Raw genomic sequence first — 27,705 nt, forward strand, 5'->3', positions numbered from 1 at the left:
TCTTATTCAAGTTATTCACCTACATCCTTACTCAATTAATATAGTCTCTGACTCCTTATACTCAGTTTTTATATTAGGAAATATAGAAACCTCTATTATAAATTCCAATGAACCTATTATTCAACAACTTTTTCTCGAACTAGAGTATCTTATTAGGGACTGCACTTCCATTTATATTACCCGTATTTGAACACATTCCTGCCTTCCCGGCCCTATGACTCATGGTAATGAACAAGCTGATAAACTTGTTTCTTTTGCTACTCCTGAGGAACAACATGCTCTATTGTACAATAATCCTGGCTCCTTAAACCAAATTTAGAAAATTCCATACCCCCATGCTAAAGAAATCATTAATAATTGCTATACTTGTAGACCCCTACATCTTCCACCCATTGCACAGGGTGTTAATCCTCGAGGATTACAACCTAATGAATTATGGCAAATGGATGTAACTCATTGCCCTGAACTTTCTCCATCTTCTTTCCTACATGTCTTTATCGACACAAATTCTTTTATATGGGACACATCTCTTTGAGGTGAGGCTGCACAGCACGTCATAACCCACCTATTAGCTTGTTTTGCAATAGTGGGAACTCCTAACTCTATAAATTAAACAGACAATGGCCCTGCATATACTTCTAGGCAATTCAAACAATTTTTACAATCATTTTCTATTAAACATACTACAGACATTCCTTACAATCCACAAGCACAGGGCATAGTTGAACGAGCACATCACACACTGAAACTACAAATTAAAAAAAAAAAATTTAAGGGGGAATACACAGGAAATTTCTATCTTCCTTATCCAGAGCAGATTTTACTAGATCTCAACATTATATATTCTCTAATCCTATAACTATTGTTAATACAGCTTTGTTTTAAATTTTTTAAACTTACCGCAAGGAGATTTCTTGACACAAGCAGAAAAACATTTCAAGGAATTGAAGGATACTTGTCTTCTGAAACTCCAGTACTTTGGCCACCTCATGTGAAGAGTTGACTCATTGGAAAAGACTCTGATGCTGGGAGGGATTGGGGGCAGGAGGAGAAGGGGACGACAGAGCATGAGATGGCTAGATGGCATCACTGACTCAATGGACGTGAGTCTGAGTGAATTCCGGGAGTTGGTGATGGACAGGGAGGCCTGATGTGCTGCGATTCATGGGGTCGCAAAGAGTCGGACACGACTGAGTGAACTGAACTGAACTGAACTGAAAGCAATGGAAATCTGGGAAAGTAATCTTTCAGGAAAAGGGGTATGCTTATATTTCTCCAGATGGATCCAACGGACTCATTTGGCTTCCTCGGAAGAGCTGCCCCAGGGGAGCCTCTGGTGTTCAAAATAAAGACAAAAAGACAAACCCCAGGGATGAAAAAATTCCAACACAGGCCATGGCGGCTCTAAAAATCTCCAAGAAGCACCACCCTCGGCATCATTGACCTCAAGATCTCCCTACCTGGGGACAAATAAAAACCCTTACTAATCAAGCTGAAAATCTGGTTTCTCAACAGGGAATGCCTTAGAATCCAGAAAATATTTTTGTTGCTATGCTTGCTTTGCTTGCCTTTACCTCCCCTGCTCAAGTTGAATTAATTAATCATACTTACTGGGCCTATCATGAGAAACACTGGACTGAAAGAAACACAAGCTGGAATCAAGATTGCCGGGAGAAATATCAATAACCTCAGATATGCAGATGACACCACCCTTATGGCAGAAAGTGAAGAGGAACTAAAAAGCCTCTTGATGAAAGTGAAAGTGGAAAGTGAAAAAGTTGGCTTAAAGCTCAACATTCAGAAAACGAAGATCATGGCATCCAGTCCCATCACTTCATGGGAAATAGATGGGGAAACAGTGGAAATAGTGTCAGACTTTGTTTTTCTGGGCTCCAAAATCACTGCAGATGTTGACTGCAACCATGAAATTAAAAGACGCTTACTCCTTGGAAGGAAAGTTATGACCAACCTAGATAGCATATTCAAAAGCAGAGACATTACTTTGTCAACAAAAGTTCGTCTAGTCAAGGCTATGGTTTTTCCTATGGTCATGTATGGATGTGAGAGTTGGACTGTGAAGAAGGCTGAGTGCTGAAGAATTGATGCTTTTGAACTGTGGTGTTGGAGAAGACTCTTGAGAGTCCCTTGGACTGCAAGGAGATCCTGCCAGTCCGTTCTGAAGGAGATCAGCCCTGGGATTTCTTTGGAAGGAATGATGCTGAAGCTGAAACTCCAGTACTTTGGCCACCTGATGCGAAGAGTTGACTCATTGGAAAAGACTCTGATGCTGGGAGGGATTAGGGGCAGGAGGAGAAGGGGACGACAGAGGATGAGATGGCTGGATGGCATCACTGATTCGATGGACGTGAGTCTGAGTGAACTCCGGGAGTTGGTGATGGACAGGGAGGCCTGGCGTGCTGCGATTCATGGGGTCGAAAAGAGTCGGACACGACTGAGCGACTGATCTGATCTAATCTGACTGGGCCTATATACCCAATCCCCCCTTTACTGCAGGTTGTAGAATGGACAGATAAAGAACCAATCTTATCCACCAATGATTCAGTACATAGGCCTCCTCCTTAGCTTGGAGGGGCCCTTTCATCCTGAGGAAGAAAGGAGACTAATTAATTTTTCTCTCGAGTATGAAGTCCTTCCTCTATGCATGAGTCTAGCAGAATTATGCATTAACTTTAGCCGACAGACATGGGCTTCCATTCTGCTTCCAAAGAAGAACTTTCGGAGATTGCTTGGACTGTTTACTGCCCTTTCTTTCTATGAGAACCATGTCAACACTACTGAAATGCTAGGAAAAGGACAAAAATCTTTATGCAAAGGGTTTACATATAAGAACTTTAAATGCACTCCTGGTTCATTGGGACAGATGTCAAGCTAAATCAGGGAAATTAATGTTTGGGTCCAATTACACCATTGTTGATAGGGAACCCCATGGTATGTGGTTGTCTAACTGCTCAGATGATATTAACAGCACTGTATGTGATTATGCTACTCAAGTAGCATAGAAGGTTATGCTACGATGGAACATTACCATGACAAAGGACTTCTTGGCTGGCTTGACGGTGGAATGGCACCCCCTCACTCTCGAATCGTCCTCAATAAACAGATTGGGCCTGAACAATGGGACATCTGGAAAGTTGCCGCGAGCACCGAAGAACTTGGAAGTTGGACTGGATATTTCATGGGGACCAGCCGTAGTCATAGTAACTATTCCTTTTGTTATAATCTTTCATATTTCATGCAAGGTTGTGTTCCCCTTCCTTTTGTTATAGCTATAGGGAACTTGCAGTTTAATAAGACTTTACATTCTGTGACTTGTATAGCTTGCAGATTGTATAATTGTCTTAATTCCTGTGTTTCTTTGAAAAACGAATCCCTTTTGATTCTTCAGTCTCGACGTAATCTATGGCTGCCAGTAGATCTCCAACGACCGTGGAAAGAGGGTCCTATGGCAGGACTTGCCTCCCTGCTACTTACTAAATTACTTCGATGATCTAAATGATTCATTGGATGGTTAATTCTTGGCATTTTGGGATTAATAGCCATTTGCACTATTGTCACTGTTGCAGACATTGCTTTACAAACCTGAATTCAAACACACACCTTTATTCAAAATTGGACCAAAGATGCTTATACTATGTGGACCACTCAGGTGCAGATAAATGAGGAAGTTCAAGATGAAATACAGGAAATAAAAACAGCCATCCAATGGGTCAGAGATCAATGAATAGATTTACAAAAACAAGTTATACTAAAATGTGACTGGAATTCTTCTCTATTTTGTATTACCCCTATTTGGTTCAACTATAGTGCCTACTGTTGGGAACAAATCAAATTTCATTTGTAAGACATACATGATAATGCTTCCTTAAATGTACGATTATTACAAAAGGAAATCTTTGAAACCTTCTCTAAGAGTCTACCCTCTTCCAACAGTTTGGAAACCTTAGCTGAACAGCTAGTTGATCAATTACCTGGGCTAGACCCTCGAGGATGGTTTCTAAGCATTACACATAGTATTTGATCTGGAACTATAACGCTGATAATTATCCTGGTGATTATATTTGTAGTATACCAATGCCTTTCAATTAAAATTGTTCAAACTAAACAAACTCAATTGGTCAGGGCCTTTTTCACAAAAGTATCTACAGTCACCCCCAATTATGAAAAAATTAAAAAGGGGGGAATTGTCAGGGGATGTTCTACTTTAAGGAATCCAGTATGTTGTCTTTTCTTCCTTTGTGTGCCATTTCTCAAGGACTCTCTGTTCCTTATCAGTTCTGGAAAACAGGAACGAGCAGAGCTGCATGCAGCTCTCAGGACTGAGATCATGGGAAAGACCACCTGCTTGGATTCCCTTCAGTGACTCCCTTCAGTGACTCTCTTCAGTGACCTTTTACTTACAGGACTATCCATTTTGTTGCAACTCATGGAATTTCATTCTTAATGGCTGAGTAATCATTTTATTGAAGATATATAAGCACGCGTTTCTGCAAATAAAGTACCCTTGTTTCACTCGAGATTTGGGTGCCCCACATCCTTCTTTTCTTCACCTTCTTTTCATCTACTCCAGTCCCCAAGTCCCGGTCTGTAAAGACCATAACAGATAAGGAAGATAGACATGTTCCTGTGTATTCCCCATTAAAAAATTTTTTTTATTTGTAGTTTCAGTGTGTGATGTGCTCGTTCAACTATGCCCTGTGCTTGTGGATTATAAGGAATATCTGTAATATGTTTAATGGAAAATGATTGTAAAAATTGTTTGAATTGCCTAGAAATATAAGTAGGGCCATTGTCTGTTTTTATAGAACTAGGTGTTCCCATTATTGTAAAGCAGGTTACTGCCGCTGCTGCTAAGTCACTTCAGTCGTGTCCGACTCTGTGCGACCCCATAGACGGCAGCCCACCAGGCTCCCCCGTCCCTGAGATTCTCCAGGCAAGAACACTGGAGTGGCAAGTTAATAGGTGGGTAATAACATGTTGTGTAGTTTCACCTTGGGGAGGTGTGGCCCATATAAAAGAAGAACTCGTACCGATTGAGATATGTAAGAAGGAAGAGGGAGAAAGTTCAGGGCAATGAGTTACATCCATTTGCCATAGTTCATTGGGTTGTAATCCTCGAGGATTGATACTTTGTGCAATGGGTCGAAGATGTAGGGGCCTACAAGTAGAGCAATTATTAATGATTTCTTTAGCATGTCGGTATGGAATTTTCCAAATTTGATGTAATGAGCCAGAATTATTGTGTAATAGAGCATTATGCTCTTCAGGAGTAGCAAGAGAGACAAGTTTATCAGTTTGTTCATTACCATGAGCCATAGGGCCAGGAAGACAAGAATGTGTTTGAATATGGGTAATATAAATAGGGGAAGTGTGGTTCTTAACAATAGATTGTAGTTCAAGAAAAAGTGGTTGGATAATAGAATGACTAGAATTTATGGTAGAAGTTTCTATATTTCTTAATACAAAAACTGAATATAAGGAGTCAGAAACTATATTAATAGAATAAGTATGTAGGTGAATAACGTGAATGAGAGCATATAGTTCGATTTGTTGAGTAGAGTGAAATTTAGTATCAAAGACTATATTCTTTGAGAGATCAGAATGAGGCTTTGGTGTTTTTAGTCCCATCTATATGTGTTCTCAAATTGATATTTATTAATAGGTACTACAATTTTATGAGGATTGGGGCCAATTATAGCCTTAGCTCTATTTCTTCCATTGATAATGATTAGAGTGATCAAATCAAGATAGAGTGTAAGTGACCTTGTCCCTCTGAAATGGGTATAGATCCATTCTATTGCGTATGTTTGTTGGGTAAGAAGTTCTGTGGGAGAATGGGGAGAGGGGAGTATAAATAATTCTAGAGGTAAATCAAGTCTAACACGAGTAAGAAATTGTTTTTGCAATTTAGTTTGTATTAAACAGAGTTTTTCTCGTGCCTCTTGTTAAAGTGAACGAGGGCTATTTAAATCCGGATCTCTTTTTAAAGTGTTAAATAGTTAGTTGATAATTTGTAATGTCTAAAAGGGTATAATCCAATTTATATCGCCTAAAAGTTTTTGAAAATCATTCAAGGTTGATAATTTATTAACATGAATCTGTGTTAGTTGGGGAGTAATATGTTGTCTATTAACAAATCTTAAGTAATAGTAAGGTGTAGATGTTTGAATCTTTTCAGGGGCTTTGATTAATTTAGAAGCTTTTAAGCATTGTTGAGTTATGTCAAACATCTGTTGAGTTTCTAAAATAGATGGAGCTGAAAACAATGTATCATCCATATAATGAATAACAAGAAAGTCAGGAAATTGTTTTCTCACAGGTTCAAGAGCTTTGTCTACATCATATTGACACATGGTGGGAGAATTCATCATTCCTTGAAGCAACACAGTCCATTGATAATGTTTATGAGGCCCGATATGATTATGATAAGGAAGAAAGAAAGCAAATCTCTCTCGGTCTAGAGGGTGTAAAGGTATAGTAAAAAAGCAATCCTGTAAATCTATAATAATAATATTCCAGTTTTGAGGAATAAGTGGTAAGTGAAGGAATTTCTAGTTGTAATGCACCCATAGGTTTCATAGATGTATTAACTTTTCGAAGATCTGTTAAAAGACGCCATTTGCCAGATTTCTTTTATATTACAAAAATGGGAGAATTCCAAGGGGAACAAGATTCCTCAATATGTTTTAATTTCAATTGTGTATCTATAAGTTCCTTAGCAGCCTCTAATTTCTCTTTTGCAAGGAGCCACTGCTCTGTCTAAATAGGCTCATCATTTTTCCAAGTTATTTTAATAATTGTATTGTTTGTTAAATAAGTGGTGGCCCAAAGGAAAAATGTGGAATATATATTTGAGTTTGCCATTGCATAAGTAAATTTCTTCCTATTAAATTAAGGAGTGCATCCATCACATAAGGTCGTAATGTTGCAGGCTGGCCTTCTGGTCCCTCATTTGGATATATTTGGACATTTTGATAAACCTCTTGTATTTTGGTTTGAGAAATCCCTGCAATTTGGTGATAAATTTCCTGTATAGGCCAAGATTTGGGCCATAAATGTTTGGAAATAATGGTAATATCAGATCCAGTATCAAGAAGACCAGAAAATCTTTTGCCATTAATTTTCATATTTATATTTGGTCGTGCATATTCAAATACTATTGATGTCCATAAGGATTGCTTTTCATCTGTACTACCAAATCCACCTGTCCTTATACCATTAGAGGAGTTAATAGAAATGTAAGGTAAAAGAAGTAATTGGGCAATTTTGTCCCCCTTTTTGAATTGTCATAGTATCTGAGATGACATCATAATTTGAATTTTTTTTTATAATCTGAATCAATTATTTCAGGGTGGATAGCCATTTCTTTAGAAGTCAGACTAGATTGGCCAAGTATAAGGCAGAAGGTTTGTGGGGGTAGGGGTCCATAAAATCCAGTAGGTATTCTAGAAGGGACTGCTTGAGGAAAGAGAAGAAAATCATTTGGTGCCTGACTCTTGTGTGAGGCCTCCCTCATAGCTCTGCTGGTAAAGAGTCCGCCTGCAATGCAGGAGACCCAGGTTTGATTCCTGGGTCAGGAAGATCCCCTGGAGATTCTAGAAGGGAAGATATTCTAGAAGGGACTGCTTGAGGAAAGAGAAGAAAATCATTTAGGGCTGGTATATTGATGGCATCATTGCTGGATGTTGAAGGTTTGAGGGAAAAGATGGCGTTTGCCCCTGGTTTTTGTTGATGGGGACCCACCCGGGGAGTCCCCATCTTTTAGTTTCCTGAAATAGGGTTCCCTTCAACATCATACTTAGATCGATATTTTTAGCCCAATGTACCCCTTTGTGACATTGAGGGCAGACTCCTAGAGGTTTTTTAGTAGTTTTAATTTTTTCTGTGTGTTTTTTAGGGCAGTTCTTTTTTAAATGGCTCTTATCTCCACAAACAAAACATCCTTCATTCCCCTTTTTAAAGGCAGCAGCCATTGCTTCAGCTAACATTTGCATTGTCTGAGTTTCTGATCCTAAGTTGCGACTCTTATCTCCACAAACAAAACATCCTTCATTCCCCTTTTTAAAGGCAGCAGCCATTGCTTCAGCTAACATTTGCATTGTCTGAGTTTCTGATCCTAAGTTGCGACAAGCCTTCAAATAATCAATAACATTCCCAATCTCACGAATTGGAGTGATGGCTCTTTAACACTCCTGATTCGCATTCTCATATGCAAGTAGTTTTTCTAATTGCACTCTTGTCTCTTCTCCAGCAACATTATGGGAGATAGCAACTTCCAGTCTAGTTAAAAAATCAGCATAGGCTTCATTAGGCCCTTGTAATATCTTTGTGTAGTTACTTTTAGGTTCCCCTTAAGGAGTAATTCGATCCCAGGCTTCAAAGGCAGCTTCTTTCAATTGCTCATGCAACAAAGGAGGGCATTGTATCTGAGCTTTCACCAAATCAAATTGCCCCATCCTGGTTAACATTTTAAAAGTAATTTGGTTTTGGGGAGTGCCAGCTCGAGTGTTAGAATTGGCATGATCTCGGGTCACATCATGAAACCACGTTATCCATTGAAGATATTTTTCTGGTTTAAGAAAAGCTTTTCTCAAAATTCACCAATCATAAGGAATAAAATTTCCAATAGAAGATGCCATAACATTTAGAAGTTCTTTTGTAAAAGGAGAATGAGGGCCGTACATAGTTACAGCCTTTTTCATCTGTTGCATGTGAGAAAAATCAATGCCTTCGTATTGTGGTATTAGTTGCCCTTGAGCATAAACATTCCCTAACACAGGAAAGGCAAAAAGATCATCAGCCTCAGAGACTCGAGATTGCAAAGCCAGTAAATCAGAAAGCCTTCGTCGTGAAGGAGAATGAGTGGATCGTCTGTTTTTATAAATATGAGTGTGTGTTAGGGGCTTATCATTGTCATCAAAAAAAGTAATGTTGGCTTTAGTGTCAGAGAGCATCAGAAGAATCATCATCAGATTAATTTTGTCCTCTAATTGAGGGGACCTTCGGTTTCATGCCCGTTACAAGAGGTGGAGGAGGAGTGCTTGGGACAGCTGGAGCACGGATGGTGGGAAAGTTTTGAAACATTTTATCTTTCTGTAATTGGGCCTTCTGTAAAGTCTTATCATCTAATTTATATTCGTATAATGAGCATTCCGCTTGTTGACAAATATCAGGGGGGCTAGCATTGCCTTTAAATGGCAAGATCACGGCTTTAATGAGGGCCCACAAGGGCCAGAAATTTATTGGAATATTTTCTCCCTGTCTTGCAGCTTGCTCAACATTTTCTTTAACCCAGTTCCAAATTTCTAAATCAAAACTGCCTTCATCAGGGAACCAGGGATTATATTTAACCACCGTTTGGAGACAAGGCTCTATCTTTTAACTCAAAACCAAAAGTCCTTTAACCTTAAATAAATGATAAAGCAGAAAAGTGGTGGGGCTTTCCAGCCATTTGTCCTATAACCCCGCACTTACCGACCTCCGTAGGTCCTAACAGTCACTCTGTCCACTTGCCTAGGGCTTTCACCAGGTCCCTGTTCGGGCGCCACTTGTCACAGCCTTTGTAGACGGGGACCTGGGGACTGGAGTTGACGAGAAAAAGGACGCAGGGGACCTAGGTCTCGAGTGAAACAAGGGTGCTTTATTTGCAGAAACGTATGTTTCTATGTCTTCATACAGGGTAGCTTTAGGCAGTAAAATAATTGAGGATAAACAAAGCCAAGCAAATAATAATCTTCAAAGGGCCAGAAAGCATTCCATATCCTGAGGAAGAGGGGCATAACTGAATAGATTACCTTTAAGTAAAAGGTCACTGAAGGGAGTCACTGAAAGGAGTCCAAGCAGATGCCCTTTCTCATGATCTCAGTCCTGAAAACTGCATGCAGCTCTGTTCATTCCTAATTTCCCGGAACTGGTAAGGAATAAGAGTTCTTGAGAAACGGGACACAAAAGAAGAAAATAACATATTGGATCCCTTAAAGTTGAACGTCCCCTGACACAGAGCAATTATTTTGAGCATCAAATTTGATCGGAACCAGGATAATATGTGTATGTGTATGAATCACATTTAACAGCTGTCATTACCATTTGCTAATGTTGTATTCAAAGAACTACATTCTGAATATATCAAGGTTTCCTGTTTCCATGAATAAAATGTAAACACTTCTGAAACGGCCCTGGATGAATTGTGTTTATTCCATCAACACAGTTTTATCTCCCTTCAGTACTTTATAAGAGCAGCTAAGAAAGTAGCATTAGGCTCTCAGGTTTAAATAAATATAGAACAGTTTCTTGTCACCATGGAATCAAACAACATGAAGTTTAGGGGTTACATAGTCAAAATTTTTAACTAAAGTTACTCTCTCTACACCCTATAACAGAGCATTCATATGACTGTAATCCAAATAGCACAGCAGTGCATTTTAGACTGACTTCCATTAATGTGCAAAAATTACATCAAATAAACTTGAAGGTCTAATTTGCTTTTGCTTTATTTTTATTTTTGGCTGTGCTGGGTCTTCGTTGCTGCGTGTAAGCTTTCTCTAGTTTCTGTGAGTGTTGGCTTTTCTTGTTGGGGAGCGCAGCCTCTAGATGTGAGGACTCAGTAGCTGCAGCTCACAGGCTCTAAAGCATGGACTCGGTAGCTGCAGCACACACTGTTAATTGTGGTATGTGGGATCTTCTCAGACCAAGGATGGAACCTGTATCCTCTGCATTGACAGGCGGATTCTTAACCACTGAACCATTGGGGAAGTCCCTAATTAGCTTTATTGAATGATTGATGCATTGGGCAGAATTCAACCTGGTAAATGGGTGCACCAAGGAGCCTGACACAGTGGACAGTCTCAGTATATTGAGGGTATTTTCATGTGCATTTTGATAGCGTATCTATTACAGATTTTTGGCTTGTCCTTACTATGAAGTTTTTATTTAGATATGGGCTCTTGGTGTTTCTTAGACTTGGGTGACTGTTTCCTTTCCCAGGTTAGAGTGGTTTCAGCTGTTTTCTCCTCCTAAGATCTTTCCTGTCTTCTTCTGGGACTCCTACAGGGCAAATATTAGTGGCTTCTTATCCCAGAGATCTCTGTAAACGTCCTCCTTTTATTCTGTTCAGTAGTGGTGATTTTCAGTGCTTTTTCTTCTAGCTCACTAATGTGTTTTCTGCCTCATTTAGCCTGTTCTGATTCATCTTAGTTTCTGTTTTTTGTTTGTTTGTTTGTTTTCATTTACTATATTCCTCAGTTCTGTTTCATTGGTTGTTATATTTTCTAAGTCTTCGCTAAAGACTTCTCATTTCTCAGGTCGTGCATTCTTCTCCCAAGTTCTTTGATCATGTTTACTACCATTACTCTCAACTCTTTCAGGTACATTGTCTATCTCCACGTTACTTAGTTCTTCTGGGGTTTTGTCTTGTTCTTCCCTCTGAAATATATTCCTCTGTCACCTCGTTTTGTGTAAATTTCTATTTGTACTTTAATCTATCTGGTAGTGTAGTTACGTTTCTTGACCTTGGAGAAGTGGCCCCTGCAGGAGATATCCCAGGCATCCTTCCCCCGATCCAAGGGCCATAGGACATCTAATCCCAGGGTGGTGTCCACATGTATTTGTGGACATGGTTTTCAAGCTGTGGGACTCTACTTTTCTTGCTTTTGGTGGCTGCCCTCTGATGTGAAGAGCTGACTCATTGGAAAAGACCCTGATGCTGAGAAAGATTGAGGACAGGAGGATAAAGGGGCGACAGAGAACTAGAGGGTTGGATGACATCACCGATTCAATGGATATGAGTTTGAGCAAACTCCAGGAGATGTTGAAGGACAGGGAAGCCTGGCGTGCTGCAGTCCATCAGGTCGCAAAGAGTCGAACACAACTGAGTGGCTGAACAACAACACTGCTGGGTGAGGCTGGTCTGGAGGCTTGTGCCTGCACAGTGGTGGTTAGAACTGGGTCTTGACACTTTTGTGGGTAGAGTTATGTCGAAAGGCATGTGTACAGGAAGCCTTTGGACATCCTGTCTGCTGATGGTTAGGGTCGCATCCTGGCCCTTTCATCCTTTGGCCTTAGGGGCCCCATTTCTGTAGCCTACTTGGCCAGTGTCAGGCCAAGATGGAGACCTCACGCAGAGGAGTGCTCTCTCGTAGTTCTGCCCTCAGGATCTGTGTCCCCTCGGTGAGCCACAGCCCACCCCCTACCCCCCGGAGATCCTTCAAGACCAGCAGGCAGGTCTCACCATCCAGGATCCTAGCAAAAGATTGTGTTTTGCCCTTCGTCTCAGTGTGCATGAGGCTTCATCTGCACCTCTTAAGAGTGAAGTCTCTGTTTGCCCCATTCCTGTCAGACTCCTGCAGTCAGGGCCCACTGGTCTTCAGACGTAAATGTTAAAGACCTCTTTGACCTTATTCATTGATTCATGGGTTGGTCAGCATCCCACCTGGTAAATAAATATGTGTTCCCATAAGCTGTCTGTCCTCTTTACACCAAGGTATATATGAATCAGTGGATTGTTTTCAAACTTCTGTGACCTGAATATGCTCATAAATGCCATGATGTGTACAAAGTAGGTGCAGCATAAACACGAAGAAGCTGAGTTTCTTTAGGGGTGGGGTTCACTTCCATGAAAAACTGAAATGGCAAAATGGTTAAATGAAATGTTTAATTTGGTTCTCTGAGATCTGCTTTTCCTGAAGTGGATCCATGATGAAAATAGCCTAATCTGAGCATCAGAAAAGACCCCGTAGTCTACCTGATGCATGATCTCTATAGTTCTGAGAAGCAAAGGGTAATTTAAGGGGTGTGTGTGTGTGTGTGTGCCCACGCGTGTGCGTGAAAGTGATAACTGAGGACTTAAGTGATGGGTGGGTGAGACCTGGCTGGGAGGGTGTGTGTAGGAAAAGCTGATCAGTTCTGAGCAATGATTAAAAGGTTTTACTACAGACCTTTATAACTATGAAGGTTTCTACACTTGATCTGAGCTCAAAAAAAAAAAAAAAAAAAAGAAATGTTTAATTTGGGAGTTGGCTGTGATCAGGTGCTTCAAAGTCAAGTGAGTAGAGTTGCACAAGCACACAGTGAAGGGAATGACTATGGATTCCAACTGTATTTTGTGACAGGGAACTAGTCTCCAGTGCGAAATGCCTGCAAGTCATCCTGCTGTTTCTCAGTGTTGTATTCACATTCAGAGCGTGAAGATCTTGCAGAGAAAGTGAGATGTGTTCTTTGTTCCCAACCGAAAATACTTTCCTTGATAACTGATGTTAAATTGTACTCAAACTCACTTTATATCACAATTTGGAAGTCCCTGTTTTAATGCTTTATGCATGCTATCTTTTTGAACTCCAAAATAAGTAGTGATGTTCTTTCTCGTTTCCCAGATGAAGGAACTTGAATGCAACAAAAATCACCCCATCCCAGGAAGTGACTGAATCGGAGCTTGAATCTACGTTGTCTTGCCTCAAAGATCTCTTCACCATGTTGCTACACTGAGGCCCAGGTTGTTGGCATGGCTACAGTAATTCTTGTTGCAGTTGACAGGGCCGAGGTGCAGGCAGGCACAAAGCATGGGACGAGTCACCTTGTCGCAGTTGTATTTCTGGGGGAACAGCTGAGGGGAGGCTCCCTGAGGTGGCACCTCAGGCAGCAGACCAAGTGCAGGTGGACTCTCTGCATATAGTAATTCTGAGACAGTAGGGCCATCCACCAGCTCTGTGCCCACAAAAATCAAACGACGCTGGTCAGTTAGGATGACCTCAGTGTGTTTACAAAGCTCTGTTGGAATAACTTAACAGAAAAACCTGAACAAACTGTTTGGCCAATCCAATGAATATCTGTGTCCAGTGGGCTGCCTCCCAGAAGAAAAAGACAAGGCATAAACATTTCATCAATGTATTTAGACTTTTTTTAAGACCTAATTCTGTTGCATAGTTTAGTCTGTAGAATACTGAAAATGTAACTTTTATATGCACCATGTGTGTGTGCTAAGGCACTTCAGTTGTGCCTGATTGCTTGTGACCCTATGGACTGTAGCCCCCACGCCCCCCCCCCCCCCGGCTCCTCTGTCCACGGGATTCTCCAGGCAAGAATACTGGAGTGGATTGCCATGCTCTCCTCCAGGGTATGTTGCTGACCTAGGGATTAAACTGTTCTTTACCATTAGCATCACCATGACCCAGTGATAAGTACCTTGTTGTGGTAGTCCAGAAACGAACCCACAATATCTCCAGACCATGTCTTTAGTTACATTTCATCAGTCAGTGTTGCCAATGAATGTTTAAATAAGATGTAGGTGCACTGATTACCATATAATCCCAGAAGAGAGATTATCCAAGGTGAAGTGGTATTTGTTTAGGCAAGAATGGTTCATTCTGATTGATAGAGAAGACACATTTCCTTTTAGCCAAGAACAAGTGTAAATTGGTGCCAACTACTGAAATAATTGGACAAGATTGTGGTTGCTGAGGTTTAGAAGAGAAACATAAGAGATAAAACACTTTAGAGTAACAATAATTTATTATCTATTAGAAATCATATCATTATTAATGGAGAACTAAAAGAGAAACTCTTGGCAGAACTCTATTAACTTTGCCCTGCTTCATTCTGTACTCCAAGGCCAAATTTGCCTGTTACTCCAGGTGTTTCTTGACTTCCTACTTTTGCATTCCAGTCCCCTATAATGAAAAGGACATCTTTTTTGGGTGTTAGTTCTAGAAGGTTTTGTAGGTCTTCATGGAGCTGTTCAACTTCAGCTTCTTCAGCCTTACTGGTTGGGGCATAGACTTGGATTACCGTGATATTGAATGGTTTGCCTTGGAAACGAACAGAGATCATTCTGTCGTTTTTGAGATTGCATCCAAGTACTGCATTTTGGACTCTTTTGTTGACTATGATGGCTACTCTATTTCTTCTAAGGGATTCCTACCTACAATAGTAGATATAATGGTCATCTGAGTTAAATTGACCCATTCCAGTCCATCTTAGTTCACTGATTCCTAGAATGTTGAGGTTCACTCTTGCCATCTCCTATTTGACCACTTCCAATTTGCCTTGATTCATGGACCTAACATTCCAGGTTCCTATGAAATATTGCTCTTTACAGCATTGAAACTTGCTTCTATCACCAGTCCCATCCACACCTGGGTGTTGTTTTTTCTTTGGCTCAATCCCTTCATTCTTTCTGGAGTTATTTCTCCACTGATCTCCAGTAGCATATTGGGCACCTACCGACCTGGGGAGTTCATCTTTCAGTGTCCTATCTTTTTGCCTTTTCATACTGTTCATGGGGTTCTCAAGGCAAGAATACTGAAGTGGTTTGCCATTCCGTTCTCCAGTGGACCACATTCTGTCAGACCTCTCCACCATGAACCGCCCATCTTGGGTGGCCCCACACTGCATGGCTTAGTTTCATTGAGTTAGACAAGGCTGTGGTCCGTGTGATCAGACTGGATAGTTGTCTGTGATTGTGGTTTCAGAGTGTCTGCCCTCTGATGCCCTCTTTCAGTGCCTACCATCTTTCTTGGGTTCCTCTTACCTTAAAAGGTAAGGAGCGCAGCCAGTGCTCCTTACCTTGGATGTGGGGTAGCAGTTTAGGGGAAAAAAAAAAAAGGTACCTCATGTTCCCGATAGTGACCTCAGCTCTGCAGTCACGGTTTTAGAACTTGCTGGAAACTCGCAGACCTGGGTAAAGAGGGAAGAGGAGCTGGGCGCTGGGCCTGAGCAGAAGGGCGGGGCCTGAGTAGAGGCCACTGAGAAGGGCAGGGTGTAGAGCACTAGCCAGCTTCCTGCTGAGAGGGGCGGGTGCACGATCTTCCGTTTGGTTCCCAACATAGCTTGTCTGGGCTGAGAAACACTTTATGGTCCCACCACTTCATGGGAAATAGATGGGGAAACAGTGGAAACAGTGTCAGACTTTATTTTTCTGGGCTCCAAAATCACTACAGATGGTGACTGCAGCCATGAAATTAAAAGACACTTACTCCTTGGAAGGAAAGTTATGACCAACCTAGATAGCATATTCAAAAGCAGAGACATTACTTTGCCAACAAAGGTCTGTCTAGTCAAGGCTATGGTTTTTCTAGTGGTCATGTATGGATGTTAAAGTTGGACTGTGAAGAAAGCTGAGTGCCAAAGAATTGATGCTTTTGTACTGTGGTGTTGGAGAAGACTCTTGAGAGTCCCTTGGACTGCAAGGAGATCCAACCAGTCCATTCTAAAGGAGATCAGTCCTGGGTGTTCTTTGGAAGGAATGATGCTAAAGCTGAAACTCCAGTACTTTGGCCACCTCATGCAAAGAGTTGACTCATTGGAAAAGACTCTGATGCTGGGAGGGATTGGGGGCAGGAGGAGAAGGGGATGACAGAGGATGAGATGGCTGGATGGCATCACTGACTCCGATGGATGTGAGTCTGAGTGAACTCCGGGAGTTGGTGATGGACAGGGAGGCCTGGCGTGCTGTGATTCCTGGGGTCGCAAAGAGTCGGACACGGCTGAGCGACTGATCTGATCTGATCTGATGGTCTTCCATGTCTTGTTTTGCACCATTGATTCCTCCCTAGTTTAGGTAACTGTCACAGAACAGTTTTAAGGTAAAAACTTAAAATTCTGTGGGATCATTACACTGTAAATTAAGGTTTATTCTTAACTGGAGTCCTGCTGATGAGGCTGAAGGGATTCAGAGGTCTGGGAACTGAAACCTGGTGTGGTGGCGGGGCTGGGGGTTAATGTAGGGTGGTGGCTGGACCCAGAAACCCAGATATTCCTGCAATTAGAATGTAAGCAGTTTAATTAAACAACTGGATTTGTGTAGGGATGACAAGCTAGAATGTGAAACACACAACTCTTACAACCAGCTACTTTCTACTAACATCTGTAAGGAGAAAAGTGTCTTGACATCCCAATTCTTCAAAGATCAAGCTCGTTAGACACTACAGTGCCCCACCAACAGTGCAGAAAAACAGGCACCAGTGTGTGCTTTGGAGATACTGACCTTGGTACATAAGTAAGTGCCTCACGGGGCCATCCACCACCTCAGCAAGTCTAGATAAGTTTGAGAGTCCCGTTAATACACTGCCAAGTAAAATTCAGGGTGATCAACCAATAACTGGGAGATCTGAAAACTAGGAGAAAAAGTGAGTGTCACTCAGTCGTGTCCAACTCTTTGTGACCCTGCCAGGCTCCTCTGAGGGCTACAGTCCATGGGGCCACAAAGAGTTGGACACGACTGAGTGACTTTCATTTTTTCTCCTAGTGCCTAGTGGGCTACAGTAGGCTCACTGCCATAGCTATGAGAAGCCTGCACACAGCAACTACAGAGTAGCCCCCATTTGCTGGAACTAGAGAAAGCCCATGCAAGGTAAAAGATCCAGCAGAGCAGAAAAACCAACACTGAGTGATCTGGACTGACCAAGATAAGAAGCATCAGGACTCCCACCTCCAAGCAAACCTAAGCCAGCTTTATGTAGGTATGGAATTTATACTTGGGGGTACTTAACTGGGTACTAAGGAAATTCTGCTTTAAAAATGGGAGCTGCTTTAAATTATGTCTGGCCAACATGGGAGCTCTTTTTGACATTCCAAAACTGGCTAGAGAAAGCCAGTTTTGTAAAACATCTGAGAATTTTGACCCTAAAGGATTAAGTCCTTCTAAGACGAACCTGCATTTCTTTCCTTGTACCTTTGTGATATCAATGTTCTACCCATCCTTTTAGGCATTTTGTTCTGAGAACTTGGTCTGGAAGGTACACACAGGGTTGTATTTGGCAGCCAGTCGAATAGACTGGACCAGCTCTCAGGGAATTTGTCATAAGGGGTCCCAGCCATTAATGGTCCCTGCCATTATTTTAACCTTCCTTTTGTCTGCTTGGACAAGGGCTTTCACTTTCTTAGACTATTTTGAAGGCTGCATTCTTTGCACCCTCTTGTGGTGCCGTGTCTTATCGCCTTGAGGGGCTGTTGGGCTATTACTACTCAATAGCCAGATGGTGGATCCTTTAAATAAGAGAAACTTTTAAACTGCGGCACTTTCAGAATTCATTAGCAACAGCTTTCGGCTTCCCAGGAGGCACTAGTAGTAAAGAATCTGCCTGCTAGTGCAGGAGACAAAAGGGCAGAGGAGCCTGGGAAGCTACAGTCCTTAGCGTTGCAAAGAGTCAGACAGGACTGAAGTGACCTAGCGTGCACCTGCACGCACACACACAAACACACACACACAGAAACAGCTTTCTTATAGTTTTATTTGTACCTCTGAAAAGATCAAATTAAAAGGTGAATACAAAGACATATAATGGTTAACATTAAGAACCCCATAACGAAACAAACGAACAAAAAATTCAGTCTGGCAGAATTTATTTGTGGTTTCAGCTTCCCCTCAGTGGATCTCACAGGTGCTTATACAAACATTAGAGACTTCGCTGTAGGTCCAATGGTTAGGAATCCACTGCCAGGGAACACGGGTTAGCTCCCTGGTCCAGGAAGACATCATATATCACAAGGCAGCTAAATCCAAGCATCACAACTACTGAGCCCACATGACCTAGATCCGTGCTCTGCAACAAGAAAAGTCACCACAATGAGAGGTCCGCGCACCACTAGAGAGCAGCCCTGAGCCCAATAAATAAGACCCAGCACAGCCAAAAATAAACGAATCATCCCCACAACCCTGCTGGTGGGAAGAACATGATTCATCTGGGGTTGTGAAGAAAGTGATTACATTTTATGAATCAAGAGGACATCCATGATACATTCGGAATAAAACAATAGCAAATGGTAATGGCAACAGTTAAATGTCAATCATACACATACTATTTGATTTCTTTTGATTAAATTTCCACTCAGATAACTGCTCTCTCGATGGTCAGATGGTATAGCACCCAGTCCTACAACACGCTGTGGTCTGTGTATGGAAGGGCGCCCTGAACAAACATGGTAAGTTATGGCACAGTTTTACATTATTCTCTGCCCTTATGTGATGCCAATTCACACACCAGTGAATTGAATAATGCAGTGTCCCTGTTTTCTCAGTAAAGATGGATATGAATGAACCACACTTAATCAGGTTAGGCTCTTCATCTTACTAATTCCTCTGCAGAGACCATCATGAAAGGCCTGTAAGACAGCTGCAGAAGGTTTTCAAACTACTGCAGAAAAGTCATAGTGAAAGGTTGTTGCTGAACCACAAAAAGACACTGGGACGCTTGGCCTCCAGAGGAGAAGAATTCAATCCATGACCAGAGATGAGGCTTGATTGCTCAGCGCTTTTGTGTAATAAAGTTTTATTAAACTATAAAGGAGACAGAGAAAGCTTCTGACATAGGCATCAGAAGCGGGCAGAAAGAGTACCCCCCTGGCTAGTCTTCAGCTGGATGTTATATAGTCACTGCTGCTGCTAAGTCGCTTCAGTCATGTCCAACTCTGTGCGACCCCAGAGACGGCCGCCCAACAGGCTCCCCCATCCCTGGGAGTCTCCAAGCAAGAACACTGGAGTGGGTTGCCATTTCCTTCTCCAATGCATGAAAGTGAAAAGTGAAGGTGAAGTCGTGTCTGACTCTTAGCGACCCCATGGATTGCAACCCACCAGGCTCCTCTATCCATGGAATTTTACAGGCACGAGTACTGGAGTGGGGTGCCATTGCCTTCTCCGTATATAGTCACTGCTGCTGCTGCTAAGTTACTTCAATCGTGTCCAACTCTGTGCAACCCCAGAGATGGCAGCCCACCAAGGTCTGCTGTCCCTGGGATTCCCCAGCCAAGAACACTGGAGTGGGCTGCCATTTCCTTCTCCAATGCATGAAAGTGAAAAGCGAAAGGGAAGTCACTCAGTTGTGTCCAACTCTTAGCGACCCCATGGACTGCAGCCCACCAGACTTCTCCATCCATGGGATTTTCCAGGCAAGAGTACTGGAGTGGGGTGCCATTGTCACTAGCAGTCTGTTAATGAAAGAAAGGAATGTCTTAAAACTCAGAATGGCACCAGGCCCCTCATCCATAAGATGTATTTGGGATAATCTTAGCACCAGATGATTCATCCCGGGCCATAAAAGGATTGACTTGAATCTTATAGAAAGGGCAGAATACCATACAAATAGTTTTGTTTACATAGATTAGGGGAACAACATCTGAGTATAACATACTGGTTTGTCAAGTAGCTTCTGAGCCATTAGGCGGAACCGACTTGAAGACAGAGTCTGGGGTAAATGCACAGTACATTAACATAGCTTAAACATTTCCATAAGAAAAATGCATTGGTTAACTCAAGGTTTGAGAATAGTTAACTTCAGGTGAAACCAGGTGTCATTATGGCAACACAGTATTTTAAGAGAAACCTCCTTTTAAATTTGGATAGAGAAGGAAAAAAATATCGCTTGTTTGTTTCCTCCTGCTGCTTAAAAGAGATAAAAATGTCTGACACTTGCAGCCTATTTCTTCGGTTTGGAGACCCCTGGCCTTCCTGCCTGTTACCCTCTCAATAGTAATATGGCCTTCTCAACAAAACTCCACTAATTAAGTACTTTACACACTGAAATACTGGCCTATCTTCCTACATGTCCTTCAGTTTCAACATATTAAAATACACCTCATGTCATAAGTTTCAACATATTTAATGTAATTATTCTGCAATAGTATTGGAGGTTAATGTTGGAGAACTAAAGATTTATTTATTCCTAATATGAATTGTCTGATATGTGGCCTGCTGTAAGAACTGGTCTAAAAACTTAGCAAATTCATTACATCTATAAAGATTCTCCCCAATATGAATTTCTTGGTGAATCTTGAAGACATACTGGCCTTCTTAGAAGTGTTTTCATATTCAGTATATCTGTTCAGTTTCTGGTCTGCATAAATTACCTCATTATGCCCAAAGTGTGAATATCTGGTGAAAAAAACTATAATCATTACCTGTGCATGCTTGCTCTCCAATATAAATCCTTTCATGTTTCACAGATTTGAACTTCAGGTTAAAGTTTTACCGTGCACATTATATCTGTGTAGTTTCTCTGAAAAACGTGTAATTTGAGGTCTAGTGCACGCGGAGCCTGGAGAAAGCCCTTGCCCACACATTTCCATGACTCCTCTTCACTATGGAATCTTGTTGTCAAATGCATCCAACTCAAGGTGAAACTTTTTCCACCCCCACTGCATTTGTAAACTACTGCTCCAGTATGTTCCCCACCTTACATTTGTAAGGTGTCTCTGCATTATGAATTCTCTGATGATGAGGCCTGTTACTGAAGACCTGGCCACACATTACATTTATATGGTTCCCTCCATAAGAGTTACCTTATGGTCACTTAAGATTGACTGCACTCTAAATGTATGGCTTCTCTCCAGCATGAATTTTCTCTTGCTTTGTAAGAAATGAATGCCTTCCAAAACACCTGCCACACTCACGATGTGGGTAAAATCTCAATTCAGAATTAATTAATTGATGGTTACTTAAGTCTGAACATAGAATCAAAGCTTTTCCACATACAACACGTTTGTGTGGTTTTCCTCCAGTGTGACTTTTCTGAGGGTCAAACAGATGATATGCTTTACTGCATTCGTTACATTTGTAAGTTTTCACTGTAGTATGGATTCTCAGACTATCTGAAAAGTGATTCCTGTGACTGAAGGCTTTGCACATAAATTACATGTCTATGGTTTCTCCCCTGTATGAACTGCCTAATGGTCAGTTAAGGCTGAACATGCACTAAAGGCTTTGCCACTCATTACATTTGTGAGATTCTTCTCCAGTATGAATTCTCCAATTAATTCCAAGGTGTGCAATTTAAGTAAGGCACACATATCATATTTACATGGTTTCTCTTTTGTATGAACTCTCTGATTGACTGTAAGGACTAAACTCTGACTAAAGACTTTGCCACACTCAGGACATTTGTAAGGTTACTCTCCATTATGAATTATTTGATGAACTGAAAAGTCGGTCTTGTACCTGAAGGCTGTGCCACACAAATTAAATTTATATGCTTTCTCTCCTCTATGTATTGCTTGATGGTAAATAAAGGTTGAACGTGCACTATAAGCTTTGCCACACTCATCACATTTGTATGGTTTCTCTCCAGTATGAGTTCTGTGATGAACTGCAAAGGAAGCCCTGTACCTGAAGGCTCTGCCACATAAATTACATTAATATGGATTCTCTCCTGTGTGAACTGCTTGATGTTAAGTCTGGATGTGCACTAAAAGTTTTGCCACACTCATCACATTTATATGGTTTCTCTAAAGTATGAATTCTCTGATGAGTTATAAGGCCTGAACTCTGACTGAACGCTTTGCGACACTAATTACATTTGTAAGGTTTCTCTCCAGTAGGAATTCTCCGATGATTCCTAAGATATGAATTTTGACTAAAACACTGGCCACATACATCACACTGATATGGTTTCTCTCCAGTATGAATTCTCCAATGGAGTGTAAAATAAGATCTGAGACTGAAGGCTTTACCACATAAATTACATGTATATGGTTTCTCTCCTGTATGAAGTGCTTGATGTTTACTTAAGTCTGAATGTGCACTAAAAGCTTTTCTGCACTCATCACATTTATATGGTTTCTCTCCAGTATGAATTCTCTGATGAATCCCAAGGTGTGCATTTCAAGTAAAGTACCGGCCACATATATCACATTTATATGGTTTCTCTCCAGTATGAATTCTCCTATGAACTGCAAGTGTTGCGTTTTGACTAAAGGCTTTTCCACATACTTAACATTTATACGGTTTCTCTCCTGTGTGAACTGCTTGATGTTAAGTCTGGATGTGCACTAAAAGTTTTGCCACACTCATCACATTTATATGGTTTCTCTAAAGTATGAATTCTCTGATGAGTTATAAGGCCTGAACTCTGACTGAACACTTTGCCACACTAATTACATTTGTAAGGTTTCTCTCCAGTAGGAATTCTCTGATGACTCCTAAGATATGAATTTTGACTAAAACACTGGCCACATACATCACACTGATATGGTTTCTCTCCAGTATGAATTCTCCAATGGAGTGTAAAATAAGATCTGAGACTGAAGGCTTTACCACATAAATTACATGTATATGGTTTCTCTCCTGTATGAAGTGCTTGATGTTTACTTAAGTCTGAATGTGCACTAAAAGCTTTTCTGCACTCATCACATGTATATGGTTTCTCTCCAGTATGAATTCTCCAATGGAGTGTAAAATAAGATCTGAGACTGAAGGCTTTACCACATAAATTACATGTATATGGTTTCTCTCCTGTATGAAGTGCTTGATGTTTACTTAAGTCTGAATGTGCACTAAAAGCTTTTCTGCACTCATCACATTTATATGGTTTCTCTCCAGTATGAATTCTCTGATGAATCCCAAGGTGTGCATTTCAAGTAAAGTACCGGCCACATATATCACATTTATATGGTTTCTCTCCAGTATGAATTCTCCTATGAACTGCAAGTGTTGCGTTTTGACTAAAGGCTTTTCCACATACTTAACATTTATACGGTTTCTCTCCTGTATGAACTGCTTGATGTCTAGTTAAGTCTGAATATGCACTAAAAGCTTTGCCACACTCATTACCTATGTAAGGTTTCTGTCCAGTATAAATTCTCCAGTGAACTGTAAAATAAGACATGTGACTGAAGGCTTTGCCACATAAATAACATTTATATGGTTTCTCTCCTGTATGACCTGCTTGATGGTCAGTAAAGGCTAAATGTGCACTGAGAGCTTTGCTATATTCATCATATTTATATGGTTTCTCTTCAATATGAATTCTCTGATGAACTATAGGTCTAGCAGTTTGACTAAAGGCCTTTCCACATACATCACATTTATATGGTTTCTCTCTATGGACCCTTTGATGTCCAGTGAGTTCTGACTCCTGAACAAAGGTCATGGCACACTCAGTACATTTGTAAGGTTTTCCTGTGTGTGCTTCCTGGTCTTGTGCCAGTACTGAAGGGTGCATAACAGCACTCTCACATATATTAGAAATGCTGGTGCCGAAACGTTCTCTGAAGTGGTAAATCTGAGGTGCTACTGTTGATACTCCTCACAACTTGAATACATTCAAATGTTTTCCCTTCAGGTTGAAGTATCTACAGTTCATCTTTAAAGCTTGATCCATGCCTATTTTCAACAGGCCTATTTCCCGCTGCAATTCTACTGTGCTGATCACTTTCATTAGTGAGATTTTTGATCTGGGTTATAGACATTCCTTTGTAATTTCTTTCATCATCTCTCCCCTGACAATCAAATTCATGCAAATTTTTCTGGATCTCTCTGAGGAAAATATCTGTGATTTCATGGCTTTCAGGTCTTCCCAACATCACTGTGTGAAATACTTCTTCTTTATCACTGTTTGCTTTTGTTGGTAATTTCTGGCTTGTATGTGTATGAGACATATCTACAAGATATAAAGAACCATAGGTATCCTATTAATTATAATTCATAAATAAATTCTTTCATGTTGAATACATGATCTTACACCAAAAGTAGTACCTATCCTGAACAGAATTATGAATCTTCCCATTGATTTTGAAAATAAAAGAAACACTAAAGGAATAGTGTTTAATAAAGAAAGAGTAATTGGGCTTCCCTGGTAGCTCAGTGGTAAAGAATCCGCCTGCCAATGCAGGAAACATGGATTCAGTCCCTGACCTGAGAAGATCCCACATGCCATGGAGCAACTAAGCCCATGAGCTACAACTATTAAGCCTATGCTTGGGAGCCTGGGAGCCACAACTATTGAGCCCATATGCTACAACTACACAAGCCATCACAACCTAGAGCCTGTGTTCCAAAATAAGAGAAGACAAGGCAATGACAGGCTCACACATCGCAACTATAGAGTAGCACCTGCTTTACACAAATAGTGAAAACCTTGTGCTGCAACAAAGACCCAGCATAGCCAAATAAATAAAATTTTTAAAAATTTTAAAAAAGTGATCACCTGTAATTCAAATTAATTTTACTGTAGGCTAGTTTCAAACACACAACGACAAAAACATTCACATAGTTCAAACCTATGTCAGCTCTCAAAGAAAAGGGTATTATGACACCATGACCCCAAAGCACACTCGAATTAGTAGTAAACATACTATTGTCTCATAATTGAGGAGGAAAAAAATACATTATACACAATATACACATACTTATACATAATTACATGCTAAAGAACAGACAGGGCTTCGCAAGTTTCTCAGTGGTAAATAATCCGCCTGCCACTACAGGAGATGCAAAAGACTAGAGTTCAATCCCTGGATCTGGATGAATCTCTGGAGACAGAAATGACAACCCACTCCAGTATTCTTGCCTGAAAGAAATTCCATGGACAGAGAAGCCTGGCAGGCTACAGTCCATGGGGTCACAAAGAGTCAGATACCTCTGAAAGACTGAGTATGCATGCAAAGACTAGACAATATATTGTTATAGTAAATAATCCAAAAGAAACTAAATAATGAATAATGTAAAAACTAAAGAGCAGTTTCTTAAAGAGATGGGAATACCCAACTTTATTGTCTCCTGAGAAATCTATATGCAGGACAAGAACCAAAAGTTAGAACTGAACATGGAACAACTAACTGGTTCAAAACTGCGAAAGCAGTCAAGGCTGTATATTGTCACCCTGCTTATTTAACTTATATGCAGAGTATATCATGTAAAATGCTGGGTTGGATTAAACACAAGCTGGAATCAAGATTGGCAGGAGAAATATCAACAATCTCAGATATGGACATGAATCCACTTTAATGGAAGAGAGAAAAGAGGAATTAAACAGCCTCTTGATGGGGTGCAAGAGGACAGGAAAAAAAGCTGGCTTAAAACTCAACAATCAAAACACTAAGACCATGGCATCTGGTCCTATCACGTGATGGCAAGTAGATGGGGAAAAAAAGGAAACAGTGCCAGATTTTATGTTCTTGGGCTCAAAAATCACCATGGATGATGACTGCAGCTATGAAATTAAAAGATGCTTACTCCTTGGAAGAAAAACTATGACACAGCTAGAGAGCATATTAAAAAGCAGAGACATCACTTTTGCCAACAAATGTCCATAGAATCAAAGCTATGGTTTTTCCAGTCATCATGTATGGATGTGAGAGTCGAATGATAAAGAAGGCTGATGCCAAAGAATTGATAATTTCGAACTGTGGTGCTGGAGAAGGCTCTTGAGAGTCCCTTGGACTGCAAGGAGATAAAACCAGTCAGCCCTGAAGGAAGTCAACCCTGAATATTCATTGGAAGGGCTGATGCTGAAGCTGAAGCTCTAATACTTAAGACTTCTTGATGCAAAGAGCTGACTCACTGGAAAAGACCCTGATGCAGGGGAAGGTCAAGGGCAGAAGGAAAAGGGGGCAACAGAGGATGAGATGGTTGGATGGCATCACTGACTCAATGAACATGAGTTTGAGCAAACTCAGGGAAATAGTGAAGCACAGGGAAGCCTGGCGTGCTGTAGTTCATGGGGTTGCAAAGTATCAAACATGACTTAGTGATGAACAAAAAAAAAGAACAAAAGTGCAGTTTACAATTGCACAACAAACAACATTAGGAAATAAAGGATTCATTTAAAACAATTTTTTTTTTTTTGGTCATACCACGTCCCTTGCGGGATTTTAATTCCACGACCAGGGAGTGAACCTAGGCCCAAGCAGGTAAAAGTACTGAATTCTAGCCACTAGACTGCCAGGGAATTCCCTCATGTGGTTTAAAACCAAAACAAAACACACTTTTATAAATATCTGTTATAAATCTATCTGTATACTGACATATAGGCTATTTTATGACATTAACAAGTAGTTCATACCAGTTACATTGGATAATACATTCAGAAAGACCATCATCTGTAAATTAAAAAAATTAGTAAATGAAATATTCTCTACTTACACAACAGCCATTCAATATAGCAATTCCGCATCTATACAACTTATCCAGTTCACTGGCCCCAACATACATGTAAAGGAACATGCTTTGGGGTTCCCTGGTGGCTCAGGGGTAAAGAATGCACCTGCCAGTGCAGGGCACATAGGTTCAAGTGCTGGTCTGGGGAGATCACACATGCCTCGGAGCAGCTAAGCCTATGCTCTAGAGCCTGGCACCTGTAACTACTGAAGCCTGGGTACCTAGAGCCCACACACTGCAACAAGAGAAGGCACTGCAGTGAGAAGCCTGTAGACCCTGTAGAAGAGAGTAGACCCTGCTTGCCAGAAGTAGAGAGAAGCCTGAATCACAACGAAGACCCAGCACAGCCAAAAATGAATAAAAAATAAATTATTTTAAAAATGTATTCTATACACAAGAAAGGAATATACTTTAAAAACTTATTACCCGGAGTCAGAGACAACACTGTCAGAAATAAAATGCAAATTAACAGTATACATAATGTAATGTAGACAAAGGAACATGTCACAATAAGCATGACAAAAAGTTAATATATTTTTTACCCAAAAGTAATCTTTGAGGGAAATTCCCTGGTGCTCTAATGGCTGGGACTCTGTGCTTCCACTGTAGGGGGCGCAGATTCCATCCATTAATGGGGAACTAAGATGCAACTAAGATGCAACTGCCTGTCGCATGCTGCAGCCAAAAAAAAAAAAAAAAAAAAAAACCCAAAATTCCTGATCTTTCCTCTAAAAGAGGCAATATTCTATGCAACCTAACAGCATTAATATTCCAATTTTACAAATAAAGGCAGTAGACTTACAGGAATTATGTTTTCTCCAGAGTCTAAA

At 40.8% G+C, this 27,705-nt stretch overlaps 1 protein-coding gene and 2 non-coding genes across 7 annotated transcripts in view; 2 read left to right on the forward strand and 1 right to left on the reverse strand.

Annotated features, from left to right (window-relative positions):
• The first annotated feature begins 12,703 nt into the window (after positions 1-12,703).
• LOC129632624 (small nucleolar RNA U2-19) lies at positions 12,704-12,785 on the forward strand. Its single transcript, XR_008704614.1, has one exon. It is a non-coding gene; the product is annotated as a small nucleolar RNA U2-19 (small nucleolar RNA).
• Positions 12,786-12,920: 135 nt separating this feature from the next.
• On the forward strand, positions 12,921-12,990 carry LOC129632622 (small nucleolar RNA U2-30). The gene has a single exon (XR_008704612.1). It is a non-coding gene; the product is annotated as a small nucleolar RNA U2-30 (small nucleolar RNA).
• A 5,232-nt stretch (positions 12,991-18,222) lies between these two features.
• The window catches only part of LOC129632401 (zinc finger protein 28-like), a 76,262-nt gene continuing 66,779 nt past the window's right edge, over positions 18,223-27,705 (reverse strand). For 4 of the 5 annotated variants that reach the window (XM_055554011.1, XM_055554010.1, XM_055554013.1 and 1 more), the window contains one exon: positions 18,223-18,551. Coding sequence is in view for 2 of the 5 variants with exons in the window: in XM_055554013.1 (XP_055409988.1) it covers positions 18,432-18,551 (120 nt within the window). In the remaining 3 variants the exon portion in view is untranslated. Of the gene's footprint in view, positions 18,552-22,461; positions 24,378-27,705 lie in introns of those variants that run through there. The other variant, XM_055554003.1, reaches the window with a different exon arrangement.

The sequence above is a fragment of the Bubalus kerabau genome, chromosome 17 (genome assembly GCF_029407905.1).
Source record: "Bubalus kerabau isolate K-KA32 ecotype Philippines breed swamp buffalo chromosome 17, PCC_UOA_SB_1v2, whole genome shotgun sequence".
NCBI classification, from domain to species: domain Eukaryota; kingdom Metazoa; phylum Chordata; class Mammalia; order Artiodactyla; family Bovidae; genus Bubalus; species Bubalus kerabau.